This window comes from Suillus subaureus (assembly GCF_016647635.1).
Source record: "Suillus subaureus strain MN1 chromosome Unknown BJ212scaffold_46, whole genome shotgun sequence".
In the NCBI taxonomy this organism is placed as follows: Eukaryota; Fungi; Basidiomycota; class Agaricomycetes; order Boletales; family Suillaceae; genus Suillus; species Suillus subaureus.
Window position 1 is genome coordinate 662 of NW_024538602.1, and position 22,500 is coordinate 23,161.

Consider the following 22,500-nt stretch of genomic DNA (forward strand, 5'->3'; position numbering starts at 1 on the left):
GTTTGGGGGCCTTGGGGCTAACATAACCATAGATATAACCAAACCCCTGTACAGTTTCTATATATAATACCAGACAAAGCACCATATTGCGTGATCATACAACCATTTCGTATAGTTCTACATCCTGAATCTACCTTGACGGACCATTCAAGCAAACTGCATTCACAGCCGAAACGCCTCAGCTTCCATCCGAACCAGAACATCATTGATGTTGGGTTGCATTGCCCAACATTAAGGTCTTTCTGAAGACAAGCGGATCAGTGGGATTGCTGTCACAACATGACGGTGAAACATACGCAGCCGATGATTTAAAGTGATTTCAAGAATAGTCTTGGTTAACTCCACCTTCGCCTGTGAACACAAAGCTTCTTTCTCCTTCCCCCGAGAGCGTTCGAAAGCTTCTTTTGCCTTCTTGAAACGTCCAAACGGTAACTTCACCCTCCAAGCAGGCAAGCTCCCGACATCTTCTTTATATGCGTGGGCAGCAGTTGTCATAGCGTCTTCATATGCGCGGGAAGCAGCAGTCACGCCTTCTTCATATGCGTGGGCAGCAGCTGTCACACCTTCCCTGACAACAGCTGCATGCGGAGACGCAATGTACTGCTCGAGAGCGATACGAAAAGAGGGAACAGACTCCCGCTTGTCCTGAAGATAGCGCTGCTTGTCGAAAACGTAGAAAGAATGTTCGAAGATAATGACAACAGCTAAATGATCGATAATAAGCAGGTTCATCGTAACATAGCCTCAAAATTCACCAGAAATGAGCTGAGCAACGTTCTCCAAGGGTGATGGGCCAGAGGCCTGGCACATTCGCAACATCAGAAATGTGTGTAAAATGTGTGACCATTTGGACATACCACAGAGAGTAACTTAGACCGCATCTCTTCACGATGACTCCGATCAAGCTGGTCAAATCATGGTGGAAGGTTGAACATCGACCACCTCTGAGGATCGATACACTCACATTCTGCCAATGTGTAACATCTTCGGTCAGCATGGCCCGAAGTCAAAAAAGATTGAAGAAATTAACTTCCTATTGATGGATCAGCGATGTCGTCGATCACCAACGCTCGGGATCAACAGCAGATGAACACACTCACATACTGTGAACAGGGATCGGTAATTTAATTGGTCAGTGATGCTCAAATCCAACCGCGGATCGATGCGCTTACACCCTGTGAACGGATGAGCGATATATTCAGCAAGTATGGCTCGATCTCGATGGTGGTTCGACAAACTCACAATCTGGCAACGGAGCAGCAATGAATTCGGTCAGTATGGTGCGAGGGCGACAGAGAATCAATATACTCGCATTCTGACAATGGATCAGCGATTGCATCGGTGAGGAATGCAGGAGGTTGACAGAGAATGATCACACTCACCACCTGCGAACAATGGCCAACGACTTCGATCAGCATGGCTTGAGCTCGAAGGAGGATCGAGACACTCACCACCTGCGAACAGTGGCCAACGACTTCGATCAGCATAGCTCGATCCCGAAGGAGGATCGAGACACTCACATCCTGCGAACAGTGGCCAACGACTTCGATCAGCATGGCTCGAGCTCGAAGGAGGATCGAGACACTCACATCCTGCGAACAGTGGCCAACGACTTCGATCAGCATGGCTTGAGCTCGAGGGAGGGTCGAGACACTCACCACCTGCGAACAATGGCCAACGACTTCGATCAGCATGGCTCGAGCTCGAAGGAGGATCGAGACACTCACCACCTGCGAACAATGGCCAACGACTTCGATCAGCATGGCTCGAGCTCGAAGGAGGATCGAGACACTCACCACCTGCGAACAGTGGCCAACGACTTCGATCAGCATGGCTTGAGCTCGAGGGAGGGTCGAGACACTCACGAGCTGCGAACAGTGGCCAACGACTTCGATCAGCATGGCTCGAGCTCGAAGGAGGATCAAGACACTCACATCCTGCGAACAGTGGCCAACGACTTCGATCAGCATGGCTCGAGCTCGAAGGAGGATCGAGACACTCACCACCTGCGAACAGTGGCCAACGACTTCGATCAGCATGGCTCGAGCTCGAAGGAGGATCGAGACACTCACATCCTGCGAACAGTGGCCAACGACTTCGATCAGCATGGCTCGATCTCGAAGGAGGGTCGAGACACTCACATCCTGCGAACAGTGGCCAACGACTTCGATCAGCATGGCTTGATCTCGAAGGAGGATCAACAAACTTACTACCTGCAAGTAAACGCTCATTGTAAATAAGAGCAACCTTTGGACTTTCCGATAATCTCACCAGCATATGCGGAAACCAGTGACCCAATGCCCCTATTATCCGCACATGATCGTCACCAGAGTCACAAAATCTCCCCAGCGTTCTGGGCAATATCAGTCGCTAACGCTCATGGCGAGTAAATGAGACTATGTATAGGTACCTCTTAACTGCATACGTCATGCAGAACTCTAAGTTCGTCTGCTGGGTCGAGACGAATAATTGCTCCACCACTTCATCATCCAGAGTTCCGGCCGTGCGTTTGATGAGTTGCCCGCAATCTGCATCATCCTTGTCCATGTCTAATGGATCAGTGTCATCATGTATCAAAATCGTAAGTCGACTATCAATGACTTACTAGGGAGGCATACATGACATCTTGGAGGGTGTCGAATGTCCTTGGAGTGGTATAGAAACTTCAATTGTGACCCAACTGCAAATGACTCTTCAGCGTGCTTTGGCGCCTGTTCTTCAGCCTCCTCCATCGATACTCTCTTCGATCTCAGCTCTGCATATGCTACGTCGTAGAGGGCATCGAATTTGGTAAACAATACCATCACTGGAACTGAGGATTGTGATTCTGCGCATTAGTCGAACATCGATGATGGTCGGATGCGAACGCTTACTGATTCCTGTGTCGCACTGAGAGAAAAATTTGATTTCTCCTTTGGTGAACGACCTGCTTGCCTCGTCCATCGGGATGCAGTACCTATATCGAAACCGTGAGATAGCGCCTGTTGTGATTGATCAGTTGCAATTACCAGATAGCATGGAGTTTATTCCTTAATCTAGTTTCCTTGGAACGGCCTACGATGAACGCCTTCACCTTGTCGAATTCGGATTCGCCGCCTGCTTCAAACCCGCGTGAATCGTGGAAGACAAATCCTGGGTTGCTCCGAAACACCATTTCGTTCTCGATATCGTGCTCTCCACGCTGAGAACGCGTCGGTTCATGTTACCAACTATTGAAAGTACACGCCACCTCTGTTGAAGCCATCAACACTGTAGCATCGATCTGATATCCATCGCTCAGTTATCACCACCATCCTTCTGCTAGCATTGTGATGCCCACCTTTTCCCCGGCGCTGTTGTATATTTCTGGATTTTCCCGCGTATTGCAAACTCTCTGGAGGATGGTAGTTTTTCCAGCATTCGCTCTTCCTATAACGAGGATTCGAAAGCGACCGATTTTCTTTCTTATCTTTGAGGGATCCATGAGGGAAGGTAAATGTGACGGAGACTGATGAGCGTTGGCGTGGCCTTATAATGATTGCAGTATGTGAACTCGGTGAATGCCCGAGTTGAAATCAGCCCATCTAGATTCAGTGGGCAAAGGGTATATCGTGATGGAGTTAATTATATACCGCATGAGGCATACACGAGGAGTTGGCGTCGATTTAATGTGGGTTTGAAGTGATGGAATATCTGTGTTGGGTCACATTAATAGGGATCCGTGCGAGTAAGCAATGCGGAAACCATCAGCTAAGCTTGAGCTAAGCACCCGAGTGCTAGTCGTCGAATGCACCAATCAATCGAGGCAGTCAGTATACCTGGATCTTACTCTCTGGACGTTCGAACACCAATCCCCAATGCTTATGCTACACATCATGAATCATGATGCAATGCAGCACCAGCGCCCCGAAGAATCATACCATTTACGCCAGTGCCATCCTGCACACTTACTAATGCCCGAGCAGGAGGACTGGAGCCATGTCTTCTGGGGGTCTTTTCATTGTGAATGCCGCGAGGGCGTCCGGACTTTTTCTGCTCAGGGTTCGAAGTTGCTTGAAGGAACCAAGCAAAGTCCGAATGATGATAACAGGGTATCAAACCTATCTAACTAAGAATGGCTAGCCTTGATGCTACACGAGGGATGGGCCTCTCTTCGGCGTAGCTGACTCATGGCCTACATTCGGCCTCCAGATAAATCCACCATGGCGAAGGAGAGTCTTCCTTAGACTAACTCCAATCAGGATTCAGCATGGCGACTAGTTCCCTCGACGCTTCCACGCCGGTCTACCCTCTCTACATCTCTGGTACAAGTTGCTTCATCAACGAAATTATCAATATACCACTGAATATATCGAATAGGTGTCATCGTCGATTTCAGCAAGTCGAAAAAGAATGTAGAGTCTGCTGAAGTACGGATCAGCCTCAAGTTGCCTATGTCAATCAAACGCGGGGCAGGAAAGGCTTTGCGGCAGACCTTTTCTCCACCCATGTAGGGACTTGACCCAAACGAATGTACCTGCCTGATTGCTCTTGTGTTTTTTTATTATAGAAAGCTTTCTCTTGGGGATACATTTTCCTTACATATACGATACAAGACATGGCATGGAACAGGGCATGAAGACATTATTTTCGAACCAGAAGACATGTTTCGCGAACGTAGCGCAATAGAAAGACGAGGTGAAACAAAAATAATCGCACTCTCGCTTAGATCGCTCACGGATTCAACCTCACATGCACAGAGTACAACAAGGTTCATAAAAAGTTCACGATCGTCGTCGAACTTTCCAAGAATCCAACAACCGAAGTAAGGTTCCGTGTCTCGTATTGGAACACATCTAAGTCGCATGTTAGCAGATCGAGCAGTTTGTCTTTTCCGATGAATCCCTGGAGCTCCGGCCTACCACTGATGGCATCTTTCGGAAGTGTCCTCAGTAAGTCCGGATCATCATGAAAGTGGCATCCTTTAGGCTGATGCTGGGGACTTTCTAAGATTCCGAATTCTGGTGATAGGAAAGGTACCAGGCTTTCGCTGATCTCAGGCCAGTATTGACGCGGTATTCCAATAGACCGGTGTTGGCAAGTCTTCACTGATCAACCACGCATTTGGAGTGCAAAACGCGGTGGGTTGAACGCGCCACTTCAACGAACACAGCTACTCACAATATCAGTAGACCACTTCGCACAATATGCCAGGCGAGGTCAGCATCGACCATGAATTCATCTCGCCACAGAACAACAAGTTTGTTCTCCACGATAGCAAAGGTTTTGAACCAGGGGAAAAAGACAACCTCAAAATAGTCCGAGATTTCATTAACTATCGGAGAGCAAAGCCCGATTTGAAAGATCAGCTGCACGCCGTTTGGTGGGACCTCCGTCTTGATGCGTTTGTACGGCGAACTGACGACATACAAGGCTCTGCTTTGAAATACCCCGCGCAAACGGGCGTTTACTAGAGACCGGCGTGGAGCAATTTCTCACATCGAAGCGAGAAGGAGAGCTAGGAGACAGTACGTTGATGGATTGCTACTGCTCCGCACAGGTCATAGCTAACACAGGTCGAAGTTCCCATTGTTGCTGTCTTCACTAAATACGACACCCTCCTCGACCGCGTGGAGCGAACCCTGGACAAGTCCTCTATCAAGGGTCTGAGCCAGGCGGCGATCCAGGACATCATCAAGAAAAACGCAGAAGACAAGCTACAGGAAGTCTGTGTCGCACCCCTAGAGAAGTTCGCAAAATCGGCTATCCCGCATGTTACGGTCTCCAGTGAGCGTTACTATTGTGATTGTCATTCACGTTCTCAATGAAATTTCGAGCGCAGCAAACGGAAACCATGAGGGGACGCTAGCCCGACTGATCCAAACCACCGAAGAACTCGTTCGTAACCATGTTGGGACCGACGCGTCGGTGATGACATCCGTCGCTCAACGAGTGGATCCTAGACTCAAAATAAAAGCATCGATAGAGTGAGCCTCGCTTGTTTCATTCTTCTTATCTTGTGATTTACGCAGCGTCAGAGTTGGCAAGAGAAGTCTGTCTCGATTTTGTATACAAAATTACTGAACGTAACCCGAGCCTTCACTTCTGTCTTTCAGAATACTGGAAGGCGCTCGCATCAAGCGTACCATTCAAGAACCGTTCGATGTGGGACTGTCTGCACGTGCTTCACACTGACATCGTCAATGTTTGGAACTTCCAAGACCCTCATGGTGTAATAGCTCTCTTCTTTGTTGTCGCGCATGTTCTGATGTGGCTTACATGCAGTACTTGTGCAGCCCAGAGTTCAGGACATTGATGACGAACATGGTCAATGAGCTGGACGTTGGACCCCCTACTGATCCCAACAAGACCCTGTAGGGCAGTCTTTCATGCGATGGATGAATTTCATCTCATCCAATGTTTGCAGTTCATTTGGGCTCACTATTGTGGGTACTATTGCGACCATCGTGTCTGCCCTGTCCGGACCTGCAGCCCCTATCGTAGTGCCGATAGCGGCAAGCGTTGTGATCGCAAGCTGGGTTTACGAGTTGTATGAGCAGACGTATGTCCTGCTATTTATCCTTCATTGAGAGAATAATGACAGGTCTCTCCTCAGTCGCCCTGCCCTCCAGCGCTTTATGAAATACATCATCGACTTGACTCTTGTGTTGCAGACACTGGTTCTTGTGGCGGGAAATCAAGAACTGTCTCGTAAGGCCATCAAACTTGCGGCCAAGTCCTACCACGAGTCACCAATGAATGGAGAAGTCCATAATCGGATTCAGGAGTATGAGAGGCAATTGACCTTGCGGCAACGTGCGAACCGTGATTCGTTGGATCAAATCATCGAGCTACTACAACCATACAACACTAGCGCAGAAGAAATGTCGGATCTTCGGGGAAAATTGCCCGTTGTGGATTTATCATCGGATGAACCATGGGACAGTTAGCACTCGATTCTTTCTTTTGTGTATAATATTGCGCGTTTGCTAGCGTCTGACTTCTGGAGTACCTACGGGATTGTATTACACGGGTCCTCACTCGTACTATGTAATTGGAATTATGGCTGGTCCAATCACCCTGCACCCTGTTGCATCGCTGCTACCTCCCAACTGCTCTCCCTCGTCGCAACCCGCACTCTTGGCGCATTCAGATATTCTGCAACGGTCCGCTCGTGTAACCCCTGCCATTTTTTTCAGTCTCAAGGCACACCAGAATCGTTTACCATGTCCTCGGCCAAAATGCTATCGTTCACCATCACCTTCAAGGTTTCCTGATTAGCCTACTGACCTATTCATGCAGTTCATGCAGCGCTACCTATAGCGGACATTCCTCTCCCATAAGTCGACTAGCTTGGTTTGATATCTTGGCGCAATTTTAGAGTGAGTGCATCCGACGGCGATCATAACTTCCTGAATACTTTGATTATCGATCATCCTTCAGCGATCGAGCACACAATTCCTTGCGTCGTCGCTTCTGAAGTCGGTATACTTTTGATTCTTGTTCCTGGGTGCAGGGAAGATTCAAGTGTTGTCCTATCGACATGGACTTGCAGCTCGTGTCTTCGATTTCTGCCATTGCATCTCTGGTATTGTCCATCGTTCTATCGCTGACACGCTGGCTAACTATACATCTTATGCTCTCCATCAGTGTTACAAATGTGAGCGCCACCAGTGAGTTGGGTCTCATAATACGTGTCTTTTTGATCAGTTTGGATTTGTGTGTCACAGCATTGTTGTATTATGCAGTGTTCTGCCGGTCAGTGACCACAGTGTTCGTTCAGTGAACGCAAAGGGTGAGAAAGTCGGTGACCGTCGGCAACATTCACTTGACTGTGAATTTGTGGGGTGCCATGAGTCCTTGTATTCTTTATATAGAAACATAATGATCACAGATAATAGTAAGCGGTGAGCGCAGCGCTAAGCGCTTACTATCGCGCATTGTAATAATCCATGCAGAATCCTCATGCTCTCGCCTATACAATCAGTGTCATGAACTCGTATTTTTGGCAGTGTATGATGGTTATATTGCAATAAGAGCGGAGCAAACATTCAGATCCCCAAATATCCGCAGGGCCTGAATGACGAGCACTATCTGCCGGACCTGTACTCCTCTTGGGTGAGGCGAATGCTGCCCCGAACACCATCAACACAATGTCATAGTCCCCTACGCGCTAATCATCCGATGCAAGGCCAAACGTTTATCTTGATTTCTCTGTTCTTAGTGTCGTCCGCTCCTGCGACATCATCGTCCCGCCATACAATACCACAACTCGGAAGACCCAGCAGCTCCGGAAGCATAACGCGAGTCTGCTACAAGACGTACAATTATGGTCAGCTAAGCTACAACGCAAGGTCAAGGGCATTTGCAAGGACAGTAGGAGTAGATACGCACCTCTTTGATGAGCTTGCGAACCTTGGGATACCGTATCTCCACCTCTACAGCATCAAATGGGATAACTTGCTCGTCCACTCCACCCACCAATGTCAAATCATCAGAATCAGCGTGTGGTAGAGGAGATATGCGACTGCTCTCTTGTGGCGGCTGATCACCTGGCATGGATCCAGGGGAGAGCGCATCGTCATCGGCGACGCGGTGTTCTTCGATCTGGAGCAGATTTTCCATTTGTGCTGCGGTGCGCTGTGGTAGTGGTGGTGGGAGGTACGTAACAACACGTCTCTTTGTCCGAGTGTCAAGTTTCTTCTTTGTCCGTGTCACGCCCGTACTCCGGTCCTTTGAATTTCCGACGGCAATACCAGGAAGACGGAGACTGAATGGTCCTGACGACGGCATGTTACCGGGCTTGAACTTGTTAATCTTTTTCCTCTCGGGTTTCATGACCGTGCTCCAGTTAGCGTCAGGGTCATCATCGAACGCGTATACAGAAATTTGGCGATCACCACGTAAAACTGACGAGGCCGCGATATTACGTTTCAGAGTATACTTTTTAGCACGCTTGTGGCGGTGGGGACGGCGTCGGCGATTGGCTGGGACGCTTCCCGGACTCGGGAGATATAAGATGGTTATGGTTTTGCACCGGGCTTGAAGCTCTTTCGAAAAATTCTGCCCGAGCCAGTGGAGGTTTGAGGGAACTATGAATGGTAGAGGCCAGCCACTGCGACATTGACGGAGGCTCTCCCTTAGCCATCGCAGGTGGTACTGTGCGGTAGGACCCCACCGCCGGAACTTGGGGAACGCGCGATACAGACAACGCTTGAAAACGCTCTGCGGAGTGCAGAAAACGTGGATCATATACTACGCAAGCGCACCAAGGTACTCACGATTACTAGTAAGACGTATTCCATGACGAAAATGCGAAGAGGGTTGATTACACGGAAATGATCTCGGAGGAGTATTGATATCGATATTTCTATGAAAAGGCCTTGGAGGGGAAGATTGGTAACCTCCTGGTCGAAGGTGTGAACCATTCGCTGGATAGTCGCGGCTGGTAAGCGGGGACGACATAGACATGAATGGCACATTATATTGTGATTGCGGCATCAGACTCATGTCGGGGGTGGATATATGCGCCACGCTTTGTTGCAAGAGAACTTCATGACTCATTTGAATGTTGCCGTGCTTTCTATCTGGGGTGCAAGATAGCGTCTGAACGCCTGGATGAGGCTGAAGTCTGGAATCATGGAGATCACGCTGGGAAGCGTTGGACGACAAGATAGCCAGCGTGTCCGAAGATCCGGTTTGGGACCCCCTGGCGAGAAACGGTGCATTATCGTGTTGCAGGTAATCCCATGGTTCAGCGCTACTCATTCCCTGGATTTGTGAACAAACTTGGTCTTCTCGAGAAACCCGGGGCGTATTCGACTTGGGCTTTGTAACCTTAGGTGCCTTCAAAAGAGGGGGTGCGCGAGACAGCTTGCGCTCTGCCTGTACTTTGAAGGCATCCACGATTCGACCCTGTGGCGCCTGTGGTTGTGATTTCCGCCGTGTATCCTCTGAGATCGCTTTGCCGGGGGGTTCCTTATTCGGTGGACGACTAGCAGCATTAATACGTGCAATACTCCACGGGTTGGGCTTGTATTCCACAGTCTCGTGTCGTGAGGAGATATCGAGCTCTTGAATGAGTCTAGTGTCGTCGGAGGGAAGATTAACTTTAACTTTAGAGTTAGTTTCGACCTCTGATTCAGGGTCAGAGTCAAATGCATCATGCGCTCGAGTACGGTGGTTGAACGACCACGGGTTCTGTTTGTCTGGTGGATTCATGCGAACAATAATTGGAGGTCTATAAGTTAGAATAGTGGAGCACTGGTTATAGTGGCCTGGACGAAAGCACGAAATGTAACAAAGTGTGGGCGATTGTTTGGCAGCACCCTCTGGCCCAAACAACGTTTGCTACCCAAAATGTAATGCCCTGAACCACTGATCCAGTCAATCTGCGCGCTTGAGCCAGTCACACGATGGTTTGCTCCCTCTTCTTTCCTTTTATTTCACTGACTGACCTGCATTTAGGCAGTACAAACCATAACAGCTACGACGAGCACAAACATCACAGGTGCTACACACAATTCTACACTCAGCATTATGCCGCCAGAGCTCGAGCAGACGCTCGCGCTTCTATCATCACATCGTTCAGTCCTCGGATACCTGCTGCTCTCGCGTGGAGACCATGTTAGTATCATACGCCATTCGGGCTGTCGTCTTCGAGGGAGAACAGGGGAAGAAGTATGCGAGCGTCATAGGCAAGATGGTGGAGAGCGTGCAGGCAGGTTTGGAGGAAGTGAGCGGGTCAGAAAATGATGGAGTGCGTAGTAACTATATCATGTTTTTCGCCTGGCTCACATGTTGTTCTAGGACCAGATTCGCTTCATGAGGATACGGACCAAACGTCATGAAATCATGATTTCGCCTGGTCGGTGAGGATCTGCGTTTGATGGACATCTATACTCACTATGCATTGACAGATGAAAGATATCTCCTCGCGGTGTTGCATGATCCCGCTTCGTAAATTTACCTTTCTATCACATTTCTTACATCTTTATGTTTATCTTACGACTGTATCGGTAGGATCTCTTGGCAATGCAGGCCTTTGAGACCGCTATAGTCATTCTCCACTCAGTGCATTGCGGTGATAGTGACAAAGTGCTACAGATTTTGGCTAACATCCAGGTTTGTCACGATCATCTAAAGGTGGCCACGGATGGCCTTGGGTTCATACCTGCAAAAGTGTCGTCAGTGTTATGTCGAATGTCCAAGCAAGTAGAATACGCACGGCTCCTCCAGGTACTTTATCTCCTCCGGTGTGAGCTCGATTTCCTCGATGATACTCTCCTGCAATCTCTGCACAGAGCTGATACCCACGATAGGGCTCGACACCTTTGATGCAACCCAGGCCAGCGCAATCTGGCTCATCTTGCAATTCTTCTTTTTCGCAAGCTCCTCGACGCGGTTGATGATAGTTGCGTCTGCACTGGACAACTTTTTCTCCCAAGTAGATCCCTTGACAGAATTGAGACGCGTCGTCTCTGTGCCAATTGGACGGGCGAGGACACCAGAAGCTAGAGGAGCCCAGGGGATGACACCTATACCGTTGTGTTTGCAATAACCGAGCATCTCGCGTTCCTAAACGTAATGTTATGCCGGTGAGCAAACGGGATTTTTAGAGACACACCTCCTCGCGGTAGAGTAGCGAGTACTCATCCTGCATGCTAACGAACGTTGTCCAACCATTGCGAGCGGCCACGTCATTCAACATGGCAAACTGCCAGCAGCGCATGGAACTAGCACCGATATAACGGACTTTGCCGCTCTGCACGAGGTCGTGAAGTGCTTTCATGGTCTCCTCTGGGGTGACTGAAGGGTCGAAGCGGTGGATCTGTAAGAGATCGATGTATGGGGTCTCGAGACGAGCGAGAGACGCATCGACAGCGTTGAAGATGGCAGCGCGAGATAGGCCAGATTGGTTAACATACTTGGACAGCTTTTGAAGATCGGGCATGAAGAACGTCGGGAGAGAAGCATCATCTGCGACAAGGCCATAACACTTGGTGGCGATTACGATCTGGGGGCGAGGAATGTTGTACTATGGAATTCACATATCAAGAGATGATTAATTTAGGACGTCGGTAAGGCACACCTTTTTGATGAACTTGGCGACGATGCGCTCTGACTCGCCATTTGAGTACATATTGGCGGTGTCGATGGTGTTGACACCAAGGTCCCAAGCAGCCTTCATTATTTCGATAGAGGGTTCCTCGTCGAGGACCCAGGGCTGTAAGAAGTTGAGGATGCTATCGAGCGAATCAGGAAACAATCACCTACAGCCCATTTCGGGGTACCAAAGCTCATCGCACCAATCTATGAAGAATGAATATTAATGAATGGTGAGTGCTGCGTGCTAGCAACAAATGTTTTATAACTCACAACTGGCACAGAGATTTTGAGACCAGACTTGCCAAGGGAGCGATACTGAACTTTAGACATTGCGTTGATGATGGAGACGGGTTTGCTGGCATCTGGTACTAGTAAAACCCCTGTATTTAAACAAACTCTTCCCCAACTCCCACGTTCATCAGGGCGGTTGAACTATACTATGTACTTGCCCTTGGTGTGTGACCTTTTGCTCTGGATGCCCATTGCTTCGGAAAACTTCCTACTTCACACTTGGGTTTTAGATCGTGTTTTGTCTGCCGGTCGTGATCTTCGCACCCAAAGATTTCCGAAATTCGAAATTCTGATCTCACTTCGCCAGGTTGAGTTCGACGCGAACATTCTTATTTTCACTCATCAAGACGCGGCGGATGTCTATCATCTGCGCCCATCAGCAAACGCTGGCACAGATCACAGCCAAAACTCCCACCTTCCAACTCGCAAAAGACCTGTCCTTCGTGCTAGGATCGAGCATAATACACCTTAGGAGATTTCACACATGCCGCTCACTTCAAACCTTGTATGACGAACCGAGCCCTGTGCTATGATCTTCGTTAGATTCACAACTCAGTCACTAATCTATTCTTAGTGTGCTATCTCTCCTTTTCATTGAGAATTCTGCGCTTAGTATCATGCCACTAGAGCTCGAGCAGACGCTCGCGCTTCTATCATCACATCGTTTCGTCCCGGGATACCTGCTGCTTTAGCGTGGAGACCATGTCAGCATCATACGCCATTCAGGCGTTGTCTTCTAGGGAAGACAAGGGAGGAAGTATCGACCGTCATAGGCAAGATAGTTGAGAGCGTGCTGGCAGGCTTGGAGGAAGTGAGCGGGTTACAAAATGATGGAGTGCTTAACAACTATATCTTTTTTTTTTTCGCTTCGCTTACACGTTGTTCTAGGACCAGATTCACTTCGGACCAAACATCATGAAATCATGATTTCGCCCGGTCAGCGAGTATCTGCGTTTGATGGATATCTATACTAACTACGCATTGGCAGATGAAAGACATCTCCTCGCGGTGTTGCAGGAGCCCGCTGCGTGAATATATCCTCTCCTATAATATCCCTCATATTTTTGAGTTTATCTCACGACTGTATCGGTAGGATCTCTTGGTAATGCAGGCTTTTGAATTCGATGTAATAATTCTCCATTCAGTGCATTGCGATGATGGTGGTAATACAAAGTGTTACAAATTTTGGCTGACATCTCTTTGTGGGCGGTGTAGGTTGGCCGCAATTAACTAAAGGTGGCCACGGACGGCCTTGGGTTCATACCTGCAAAGGTCTTGTCAGTCTTATGTCGAATATCCAAGCAAGTAAAACACGCACGGTTCCTCCAGGTCCTTTATCTCCTCCGGCGTGAGCTCAACTTCCTCAATGATACTCTCCTGCAACCTCTGTATAGAGCTGATACCCACGATAGGACTTGTCACCTTTGATGCAACCCAGGCTAGCGCAATCTGGCTCATCTTGTAATTCTTCTGCTTCGCAAGGTCTTCGACGCGATTGATGATGGTCACGTCTGCACTGGACAACTTTGTCTCCCAAACAGTTCCCTTGACAGAATTGAGACGCGTCGTCTCTGTGCCAATTGGACGGGCGAGGACACCAGAAGCTAGAGGAGCCCAGGGGATGACACCGATACCGTTGTGTTTGCAATAAGCAAGCATCTCGCGTTCCTAAACGTAATGTTAAAGCCGGTGAGCAAACAGGATTTTTAGAGACACACCTCCTCGCGGTAGAGTAGCGAGTACTCATCCTGCATGCTGACGAACGTTGTCCAACCATTGCGAACGGCCACGTCATTCAACATGGCAAATTGCCAGCAGCGCATGGAACTAGCACCGATATAGCGGACTTTGCCGCTCTGCACGAGGTCGTGAAGTGCTTTCATGGTCTCCTCAGGGGTGACTGAAGGGTCGAAGCGGTGGATCTGCAAGAGATCAATGTACGGGGTCTCGAGACGAGCGAGAGACGCGTCGACAGCGTTGAAGATTGCGGCACGAGACAGGCCAGATTGGTTAACGTACTCGGGCAGCTTTTTGAGATCGGGCGTGAGGAACCCATGGGTGGAAGGATCATTGGCGACGAGACCATTGCACTTGGTGGCGATTATGATCTGGGGTCGAGGAATGTTGTACTATGGAGTTTGTACGATGCCATCAATCGATACCATCAATGAATGTAAATTTGGGACATCGTAAGCCACACCTTTTTGATGAACTTGGCGATGACGCGCTCTGACTCGCCGTTTGAGTAAATGTTGGCGGTATCGATGGTATTGATACCAAGGTCCCAAGCAGCCTTCATTATTTCGATAGAGGGCTCCTCGTCGAGGACCCAGGACTATAACAGGTTAAGGATATGGTGTACCGTGAACGGAACAGGAAACAATCACGTACACCCCATTTCGACGTTCCGAAGCTCATCGCACCAAGCTATGAATAAAGAATATCAATGAATGGTGAGTGCTATGGCGGAGCAACAAACGTTTTCTAACTTACAACTGGCACGGAGACTTTGAGACCAGACTTGCCAAGGGAGCGGTACTGAACTTTGGACATTGTGTTGATGAAGAAGACGGTTTATTAGCAGTTGATGATCTAACACCCCTGTATTTAAACGAGGCGCTAATTCTTGCGGTTAACGCATAGGTTGCATGACGAAGCTTTGTAAGTAGCTATAGTGAGACGGGTGCTTACGAGTGCTCGGTGACATGGATATCCTTGATAGCTTACGGATATCAATTATTATGACTGTGCAGTAGTACTAGTACGTATGATCAGTGATCAATGAGTCATGATGGTAGATGGCAATTCCCACCGGAGATAGCCTAAGCCTGAGGGCGCGGCATGTTCTCCGCACGTGACTAGCCACTCCGAGCATGAACATCCTCAGGTGAGAACGTCGAGGGCTCGGATACGGAGAAATGGTCTTCAATGACTGCAATTCATGGGTCCTTGCCTTATTTCAAAGTTCTTCTATCACCGCGGCTGCCAGTGATTTCGTTTATGATAGTTTTATTTTTGAATGCGTTGGTTTGCTTGGTGCAGCTCCGCAAGCAGATTGATTCTGCAGCAATATGTGCGATAGTTACCAGGGCTCAAAGGAACACAAAATGCTTGTTTTCATAATCTAAAAGTTGTATCCGCGATGCCTAGGATGTTCAGCAATACCAATTCGTGTGAAAACTCGGCTCAGGGTTGTTACCGCCCAAATTTAGCATACCCCTAAGTGCCTACGGGAGGGCCTCATTTCCTGAGCAAGTACTTCTTGATTCAATTTTGGATGACACGATGAAAGATCACAGGTTGTTGTAGATTGTGATCCTCTTGCATGAAGTGCTTGGTGTGGCGATACGACCCACAACTGGCTTGACAACGAGGGCAGCAGCCAGCACATGTATTACCTAATCAATACACAATAGCACACCGACACCACACAACGTGGCCGTCATCGACTTGTTTTTCAATTGTTCAAAGTTCGTTCGTTAACATCCTCCCGGAGAGCTCATCTGGTCGCAATATTTCTTCCAGAGATTAAAATTTACTAGAAACTCATTAATTCTTGTTTTGTCCTTTGCTTCGAACATTCTCACCTAATATTGTGAGTAACTTTTTGTATTGACCTGTTTACGAGCGTTCAATTCCTTGCTTGACGACACTGCACGTCCTGCACAATTCAGTTTACCCAGAATTCGTGTATACCTCTAACCTCGCCCCCCGTGCGCAATCGCCTTCATAATCGTCGCTGTTCCTCACCTCAACCGCGATGACTCGATTTGGCGATTTCCAAACACTTTGCTCCCAGGTCCCGTCATACACCTGGTGTAATCTCTTTTATCGCCAGGTCTGCATCACTTCATACCCCATAAACATTTGCTCACCTCATCCCCTCATTAGTTAAAAACCACTGATTCAACAGTCTTGGCTGGTCTATCTGCAAACGCTGCCTCCGCCCCGGTTGGTGTTAATCCAGAGTGTGGGATACCAAAAGTAAATACCGACGGCTCTCTGGGCAACATCGCCAATATCATTGCTTGCGGTCTCAGTTTCTTCGTTGTCGGTGCTTTGATCTACTTCACTGGGAGGCGCAAAGCAGCAGTCGGTTAGTCTTCTTACTTCCGCCAAACAGACTTCTTTCGTCTTCAACCATATCCTTCCCCACACCCTTCCCGTCCCCGTCAACTAATCCTTTTATATCACAGGCCGTGTGGAACTGCGGATATTCTTCATCTTGTACCTCTTAACTCTTCCCTTCCAGTTAATTACAACTGGCTCTTTCATTACCCAGGGCTCAACCGCCTTGGTTGCGCTTACTGCCATCCAGGCTGGTCTCGTCGCTACATTATTCTGGACGTTGCTGGCCAATGCCATTGTAGCAACGCAAATCGTGGAAGACGGCACCCTGAGCTCAATAGTAGTACGTCCTTGCTCCATTCTCCAACATACAGCCAGCTCATCCCCCATCTAGCCCCTCTCCATATTATCTGTCGCATTCTTCGCTGCCACAACTTATATATCCTTGGACGTCGGATTCAGTTTTACAAATGCGCTTGGAAGATCAAACCCACCCCAATCTATCAACAGTATACCACTTTTTGTCCTCACTAGTATCTGGCCAGGAGTGTAAGTCGCGCGACTTCAATGCAACTTATATATGCTTACTCTTTCGGATCATCTTTTTAGCGCCGCTTTAGTCTATTTCGGAATCATGCTGTACATTGTCCTCGGGATTCTGAACGAAATCCGACCGGTGTGGTACTATGTCATCGCAGCCATTCTCTTCGTGCTTAGCCAGCTCGACTACTTCTTACTCAGCAAAATTATATGTCGAGTACGTAATGAATCAAGGATAATATGTTGAACTCCGCTGATGGGTCGCTACCTGCAGGGCTCATCAATGAAAGTTGACGGTTCATTCATCGCCACAATACTAGAGACTGCATGCGTAGTCACTCTCTACTTTGCATGGCGAGGAATCACAGAAGGTAACGTTATCTGTCCTCTATATCAACACTGCTCATCCATGTTACAGAGGACTGGGATAACGATCTCTACTAACAATCATGACATACACGAGTGGGCTTATGTTGTTGTGTTTGTGATTTTCCCTCCTTTATACACGCGATACACGTTACTCTTTGGTTTACACGCCTCTCCTTGCATCCCGCCTATGTATAGTCACCTACTTCTACGCGGAGTTGGCGCTGGGGCTGGTCGTGAGGCGTTTTGGGGCCAAGTTCCGGTTAAAAAGAGGTATTCCAGTGCCTCGCTGGTGCTTGGACTTGTATTTCAATGGGGTGCATACCCGAATATTGTTGTGCTGTAATATCACCATGATATATAACATTGATGATAAGGCTGTTGTTTACAGTGTTATACATATCTAAACGCGGTGATTCAAATATTCAACACCTATACGAGACGCTGTCTCAATAGTACAAATGAAAAGCGCCCGTGAGGCGTAAAATATGCGTCAGCAAATTTAATAAGGAACGTTTACAGTGAGCGTGTAGCAACTGCTCGGCAGCGCGATACTTGAAGAGGAAGTGCAATACTTAAAAGGGGGGGGGGGGGGGAATCGCAAAATAGTGTATACAATAAATCGAACTCAAGCCAGAGAAGCGCCAAGAAGGACACCGAAGACCCTCACGTCTCCTCGACGACTCGTTGGGTGATGAACGGAGTTATTTCAATGGAAACCCAGCTGTCGTCGGTCGACCCTCTTGCCAAACGACGAGACTTTTTGGACTTGAGGCTACGTGAAGGCGATAGCAGGGTGGAGGTAGGGCTAGCAGAAATCGGACTTGTCGAGCCTGAACTACTGCTATACGATATTGGAGAAACCGGAGTTGAACAGTCACTAGGGCGACGTTTTTTCAAGCGTCGTCGCGGACTATTTGGGGGTGTGGTGAGGTTAAAAGTCGGCTGGTACTTGTCCGCTATCCAGAGCGGGTGCGGTATGCGACTCTCGGGAACTTTTTGTTCCACACGCGGGACATCGACATGGGCAGACGTCGAAGTGGTCGTAACGGACCAATGTGATTTCTGCATCAACAGTGAGATATGTGAAATAGCATGGTACGATGACAGACGTACCAATTCTGTTTGTTTTGTAATGACTGGTGTGTTTTCAAAGAAACTCTCATCTGACACATGGCCTGACTCCGATGAGATGTCAACCGGCACCTTGCACGAGAGTTCTGTATCGAGCTTATCACAAGATGGGTACCGGCATATCGGCCGTACGGTAGGGTCCCGCGAGTATACGTCTAGTCCGTCCAGCGTCGAGGATGCCACCGTATTGGAGTGCTTATGTTGCTTGTAAAATTTCGGATTCCTTGGAACACGATGGAGGAAAGCTTTGAATGAATCTTGCAATGTTCCAATAGCAGCTACGGTACTCTCTTCCGATGTATATCTGTCGTGATCAGCGGCAACGGCTTGAGAAAAATCATCGTCCGAAACGTCAGGAGGAGTAATAGCTCCTGAGGAACTCTCGTATTCGTCGCTTGAGTCAAGTAGGCGTGTTCCGGAAAATGTCACCATCCCATCCTCAGGGTCCCATACCGCTGCGAAGGTCAATGCTGACTTTGGTGATTTGACAGGGGACCATTGGGTGCCACTGGTGTCCGCAGAGGTGCTGGCACTACCGAAGTCGAGCGAGATGGATAACTGCGGTATAAACGACAGAGAAAGTCAGACCGACTGTAGGCGGACTTAGAGAGCTTACTCGATCCTACCTTGTTCGGAACACTTGAGCTGGGACTACTTTGCATGGGGCTGTTGTCCATCTGGACTGCTAGTAAATTTTCTATGGCAGTGTTGAAGAATGAGCTAGAAACGAAAGGGGTTGTCGCAATAAAGTCTAGTCTAGCATGTGGTAGAAAGAGAGTCAGTCTCTCGCCATGCTTTCAGGCACGATATGGACGCACCTAAGGTTGGTGGCTAAATTGTTGTATGCCTGCACACGCGTGGTTACGATGACCGAGAAGAAGGAATGTGAGTGAGGGCGGAGGTAAGGGATGCATATTTTATAGATGATCGACTGAAAGTAATCTTGACGCCCTCTTTGCTCCGTGCATCAATAGAAGACTTGCATACTTGGTTACTTGCCTCATTCTGTGAGAATATTAAAACGTGCAACTTGTCGAGGCCTCTTCCACATACATCCGAAGATTGACCCCATTTTTGGGTCCACGTAAACGAAGGCTGTATCACTTTCCATAGAAGGGCACCTGCCCTTTCTTGTAATCACAGTTCGGGTTGTGATGTCAGTCTTTAGAGGGATTGACTTGGCTAACCCTTCCAAGTTAGTCTCTCTTGGGCAAACCATATCAAAGAAAGATAGTTTTCGCAGACCTCCGATTACCCATAACGATCCCTCCCTGAATCCTTTGCGACCATATGCGAACTCAAGAAGGGTGGTAAAGGTCAAATGGTGCGGGTGGAAAGCGAATCAATGTCCGTACCGACAGTCCGCGCACCAGACGCGTGTAAATCATATGAACACTCGGAAGCGTTGCAGCGACTCGCAGAGTGCCTTGCAATTCGCGGACATTGGAGGGCGTGCTTTTGTCGGATGAAATGGGCGGAACCCGGGCTTCTTTGCTGTGATCGGCGACTACAAGTGCATCCTTCCACACGAAAATTTTCTAGATATCGCTACATTGGCGCGTGCGAGGTTACATGTTGCCGGGAAAACGTGGTATTTAAAGATAGTATAAGCTTCGGATCACCGCGCTGTATACGAATGCAGTTCAAGTTTTCAGTCGCCTAGTAGGGATCGGGCCGCTGACAAGACATGAGGCAGAAGGTCGCCGGGACCGATGGGAGAATCGCAGTGATAAAATATGGCTAGAGACGTTATGATTCCTCCAATGAAACCGGGATTACACGCCTCAAAGAATGTGTTTGAGGAAGACTTGCGCAGCGGGTGCACATTTCACGGTATGCGGTTACTATTAGTCGAACCAGGAGTCGGTGACAAAGTTTAAGCGAGTCATAAAGGGTCTGGAGTAATGAGTCCTCGGGCTTGAGAGGAAAAAAGTAGAACGTACATGATCAAGTAAGAGCGGAATATGAAAAGGCATAGACGATTTTTAAATTCTATGACCAAACGATCGACCGAAAATCCAAGTTCGCCTCCTCCCATGATCGTTAATCTGGAAAACCAGCGAGGGCTTTTTTCTGGACAACATTCACAAAGTCAATTATAGGCCACTGACATGACATGGGGTGGGATCTTGAGTCGAAGAGACTGCTCCAAGCAACCTATAATTCGCACTTGTCGTTGGAAAATCGCACAACGGGTAAGCGGATGTCCAAGATAACCCTTATTTCAATTCCTGTAAGATGGTAGGCATGTTATAGTAATGAGTGTGAGACAGCAACAAAGGGTCGCGTCTGGTGACAGTAGCCGAGGACGTTGCATACATGCTGGTATTAATTCCTTCCAAACTAGATACTAACTAAACACAATAATAAGCTCACTGGACGCGTCCCTCGTCCATGTGAGCCAGATCCTGCTGAGCGCTCAACAATACTTCCTAGAAATTCCATCAGTCAACCTCGCGCATTGTCACAATATCACCTACTGTCACAAGCGCTTGTCGCGCCTCGTCCTTAATCTCCTTCCACCTCCCCTCATAGGTCGATAGTAGTTGCTCATACTCATGTTTCCGAGCCAATGACCCAGTCCTGATGAGAGACTGCAGAACAAAAATGCCTGCAACCCACTCCACTTCATCTGTCTCCCAAACCGCATCGCGCGCCATTAGCTCCGAGAGTGATTCGGCCGTACCGGCATAGTCACCACGGAAACTCAACAAGCCAAGTTCTAGCGCTGCGCCATGAATTTGTGCCCATTGGATGTAGTCTTTGCGCTTTTGGCGGTCTGCGGCGATGCGCTCCATCTCATCGCTCATCGTGGTCCCGCTTGCCGGGGCAAGGACTGGGTACCATATGGACGATTTACGAATGGCCATCTGCAGTGCGCGAGGGCCGGCAACTGGGCCGGAGACACCTGCATGTACGAGCGTGGCCGGGAAATACCCACATGCTTCGGTGAAACGACGGAGGATAGTCACGATCGTGTCGTGATTTGAGGCAGTCCGTGAGGCTGTTGGGGCGTTGAGAGATGAAGTGACGGCCGCAAAGAGAGCGTCGATTATGGGATTTAATGGAGTCGGCGAGGGGTGTGACAGGACATAACTCTGAATGAGCGATGAGAGCGTCGGAACATCTATTCCTCGTGTAAAGAACGCGTCTCTCAAAGCGTTGGGGCTAGCATTCAGAGCAAGAGTGGCCGCAGAAGGCACCGTTACGTTGGTCTGGAAACTGAACTGTATATGACCAGTAGGCTGAGGCGGAGGTACATGCTGTTGAGATTGCTGCTGTTGTTGTGATGACGAACTAGCAGTTTGGGCCGCTATGTCGCTTTGGGCGGCGTACGACACAGTAGTTGGAGTCTCGAGATTCGGGCTCCATGTTAAGCTATTGTGACCAGGAGACCCAGAGACTATAATGGAGATCTAAGGATCAGGAGAGTGGTACTCATTTGAGATCCAAACCTTTCTCAGCTGGCTTCTTGGATCTCGTTCTTCCCTCAAGCTTTCGTCTCGCTCGGCCCACGGTATTCTTGTACCAATTGTATATTTGCTAGGGTCAATACCTCCATCAGTACATTTTCGCTTCTCAATTAAGTATCGGCAGTAGCAGCCCTCACCTCCCGGAACCTTGGTTCTGCCTCGTCAATCCCCTGGAGGTCCTCTGGCATGCCGAAACGGACAAGGAACTCATTGGCGCGGTCCAACGCAAACTTCTTGGCATCACCTCTCACATGTCCGCGAGTGCGTGTCTCAAAGCCGCTTATGTGACTTCGCAGAAAGATGAGCTGTTCGTCGGTATAAGCCTTGGGCAACCTGGGTTTGCTCACCCTGGGATCGCTGGCCATGGTATCGTGAGGCTGACACAAGGTTCGCTCTCATTCTCATCCTTCTTCGGCAATACCCGAGGGATCGTTCCCGATGGGCCTAAGTTTATCACCGTGCGGAATTAGAGCGGACTCTTTGAATCATTTGTGGTTTCGGATCACCTTAGGTTCAAGGTCAAGGTCAAAGGAGTGCCATATAATCGTGCAATTGTAGGTAA

The 22,500-nt window shown here is 48.7% G+C and overlaps 11 protein-coding genes across 11 annotated transcripts; 4 read left to right on the forward strand and 7 right to left on the reverse strand.

Annotated features, from left to right (window-relative positions):
- Positions 1-231: 231 nt before the first annotated feature.
- On the reverse strand, positions 232-997 carry BJ212DRAFT_1485833 (uncharacterized protein; the record flags this gene model as incomplete). Its single annotated transcript, XM_041341034.1, has 5 exons — positions 232-242; positions 297-704; positions 756-801; positions 858-905; positions 965-997. 5 exons carry the CDS (start codon positions 995-997, stop codon positions 232-234), a joined length of 546 nt encoding a protein of 181 aa, XP_041187732.1.
- Positions 998-2,370: 1,373 nt separating this feature from the next.
- On the reverse strand, positions 2,371-3,463 carry BJ212DRAFT_1282606 (uncharacterized protein; the record flags this gene model as incomplete). Its single annotated transcript, XM_041331692.1, has 6 exons — positions 2,371-2,549; positions 2,606-2,812; positions 2,874-2,956; positions 3,009-3,181; positions 3,230-3,262; positions 3,320-3,463. 6 exons carry the CDS (start codon positions 3,461-3,463, stop codon positions 2,371-2,373), a joined length of 819 nt encoding a protein of 272 aa, XP_041187733.1.
- A 1,297-nt stretch (positions 3,464-4,760) lies between these two features.
- On the forward strand, positions 4,761-7,030 carry BJ212DRAFT_1388418 (uncharacterized protein). Its single transcript, XM_041336923.1, has 13 exons — positions 4,761-4,783; positions 4,831-4,910; positions 4,970-4,994; positions 5,046-5,099; positions 5,151-5,341; positions 5,392-5,486; positions 5,542-5,745; positions 5,801-5,945; positions 5,997-6,010; positions 6,075-6,190; positions 6,244-6,332; positions 6,386-6,520; positions 6,575-7,030. Exons 5-13 carry the CDS (start codon positions 5,166-5,168, stop codon positions 6,906-6,908), a joined length of 1,308 nt encoding a protein of 435 aa, XP_041187734.1. The 5' UTR covers positions 4,761-4,783; positions 4,831-4,910; positions 4,970-4,994; positions 5,046-5,099; positions 5,151-5,165; the 3' UTR covers positions 6,909-7,030.
- A 2,078-nt stretch (positions 7,031-9,108) lies between these two features.
- BJ212DRAFT_773933 (uncharacterized protein) lies at positions 9,109-10,279 on the reverse strand. Its single transcript, XM_041344040.1, has one exon. It carries the CDS (start codon positions 10,177-10,179, stop codon positions 9,214-9,216), a length of 966 nt encoding a protein of 321 aa, XP_041187735.1. The 5' UTR covers positions 10,180-10,279; the 3' UTR covers positions 9,109-9,213.
- A 7-nt stretch (positions 10,280-10,286) lies between these two features.
- BJ212DRAFT_1388427 (uncharacterized protein) lies at positions 10,287-11,014 on the forward strand. Its single transcript, XM_041336924.1, has 5 exons — positions 10,287-10,376; positions 10,426-10,584; positions 10,622-10,717; positions 10,768-10,825; positions 10,878-11,014. The coding sequence occupies exons 1-5, from the start codon at positions 10,374-10,376 to the stop codon at positions 10,919-10,921; spliced, it is 360 nt and encodes a 119-aa protein (XP_041187736.1). The 5' UTR covers positions 10,287-10,373; the 3' UTR covers positions 10,922-11,014.
- BJ212DRAFT_1388429 (Aldo keto reductase) lies at positions 11,015-12,521 on the reverse strand. Its single transcript, XM_041336925.1, has 6 exons — positions 12,337-12,521; positions 12,235-12,270; positions 12,050-12,184; positions 11,585-11,995; positions 11,186-11,535; positions 11,015-11,131 (listed from the first exon to the last, which is right to left on the reverse strand). The coding sequence occupies exons 1-6, from the start codon at positions 12,394-12,396 to the stop codon at positions 11,098-11,100; spliced, it is 1,026 nt and encodes a 341-aa protein (XP_041187737.1). The 5' UTR covers positions 12,397-12,521; the 3' UTR covers positions 11,015-11,097.
- A 968-nt stretch (positions 12,522-13,489) lies between these two features.
- BJ212DRAFT_1388442 (NADP-dependent oxidoreductase domain-containing protein) lies at positions 13,490-14,970 on the reverse strand. Its single transcript, XM_041336926.1, is given in 8 exon segments — positions 13,490-13,554; positions 13,571-13,621; positions 13,676-14,025; positions 14,076-14,486; positions 14,558-14,692; positions 14,749-14,784; positions 14,851-14,940; positions 14,951-14,970. The coding sequence occupies 6 exon segments, from the start codon at positions 14,908-14,910 to the stop codon at positions 13,588-13,590; spliced, it is 1,026 nt and encodes a 341-aa protein (XP_041187738.1). The 5' UTR covers positions 14,911-14,940; positions 14,951-14,970; the 3' UTR covers positions 13,490-13,554; positions 13,571-13,587.
- A 261-nt stretch (positions 14,971-15,231) lies between these two features.
- BJ212DRAFT_1388447 (uncharacterized protein) lies at positions 15,232-15,499 on the forward strand. Its single transcript, XM_041336927.1, has one exon. It carries the CDS (start codon positions 15,286-15,288, stop codon positions 15,478-15,480), a length of 195 nt encoding a protein of 64 aa, XP_041187739.1. The 5' UTR covers positions 15,232-15,285; the 3' UTR covers positions 15,481-15,499.
- Positions 15,500-15,653: 154 nt separating this feature from the next.
- Positions 15,654-17,740, forward strand: BJ212DRAFT_1388449 (chitin synthase III catalytic subunit). Its single transcript, XM_041336928.1, has 8 exons — positions 15,654-15,952; positions 16,032-16,195; positions 16,249-16,453; positions 16,554-16,768; positions 16,820-16,974; positions 17,035-17,182; positions 17,240-17,336; positions 17,384-17,740. The coding sequence occupies exons 2-8, from the start codon at positions 16,118-16,120 to the stop codon at positions 17,407-17,409; spliced, it is 924 nt and encodes a 307-aa protein (XP_041187740.1). The 5' UTR covers positions 15,654-15,952; positions 16,032-16,117; the 3' UTR covers positions 17,410-17,740.
- A 97-nt stretch (positions 17,741-17,837) lies between these two features.
- On the reverse strand, positions 17,838-19,495 carry BJ212DRAFT_774959 (uncharacterized protein). The gene is made up of 4 exons (XM_041344041.1): positions 19,284-19,495; positions 19,092-19,221; positions 18,448-19,023; positions 17,838-18,396 (listed from the first exon to the last, which is right to left on the reverse strand). Exons 2-4 carry the CDS (start codon positions 19,140-19,142, stop codon positions 17,998-18,000), a joined length of 1,026 nt encoding a protein of 341 aa, XP_041187741.1. The 5' UTR covers positions 19,143-19,221; positions 19,284-19,495; the 3' UTR covers positions 17,838-17,997.
- A 1,166-nt stretch (positions 19,496-20,661) lies between these two features.
- On the reverse strand, positions 20,662-22,442 carry BJ212DRAFT_1388458 (uncharacterized protein). Its single transcript, XM_041336929.1, has 4 exons — positions 22,076-22,442; positions 21,921-22,008; positions 20,946-21,868; positions 20,662-20,897 (listed from the first exon to the last, which is right to left on the reverse strand). The coding sequence occupies exons 1-4, from the start codon at positions 22,301-22,303 to the stop codon at positions 20,838-20,840; spliced, it is 1,299 nt and encodes a 432-aa protein (XP_041187742.1). The 5' UTR covers positions 22,304-22,442; the 3' UTR covers positions 20,662-20,837.
- Between the last annotated feature and the right edge of the window lie 58 nt (positions 22,443-22,500).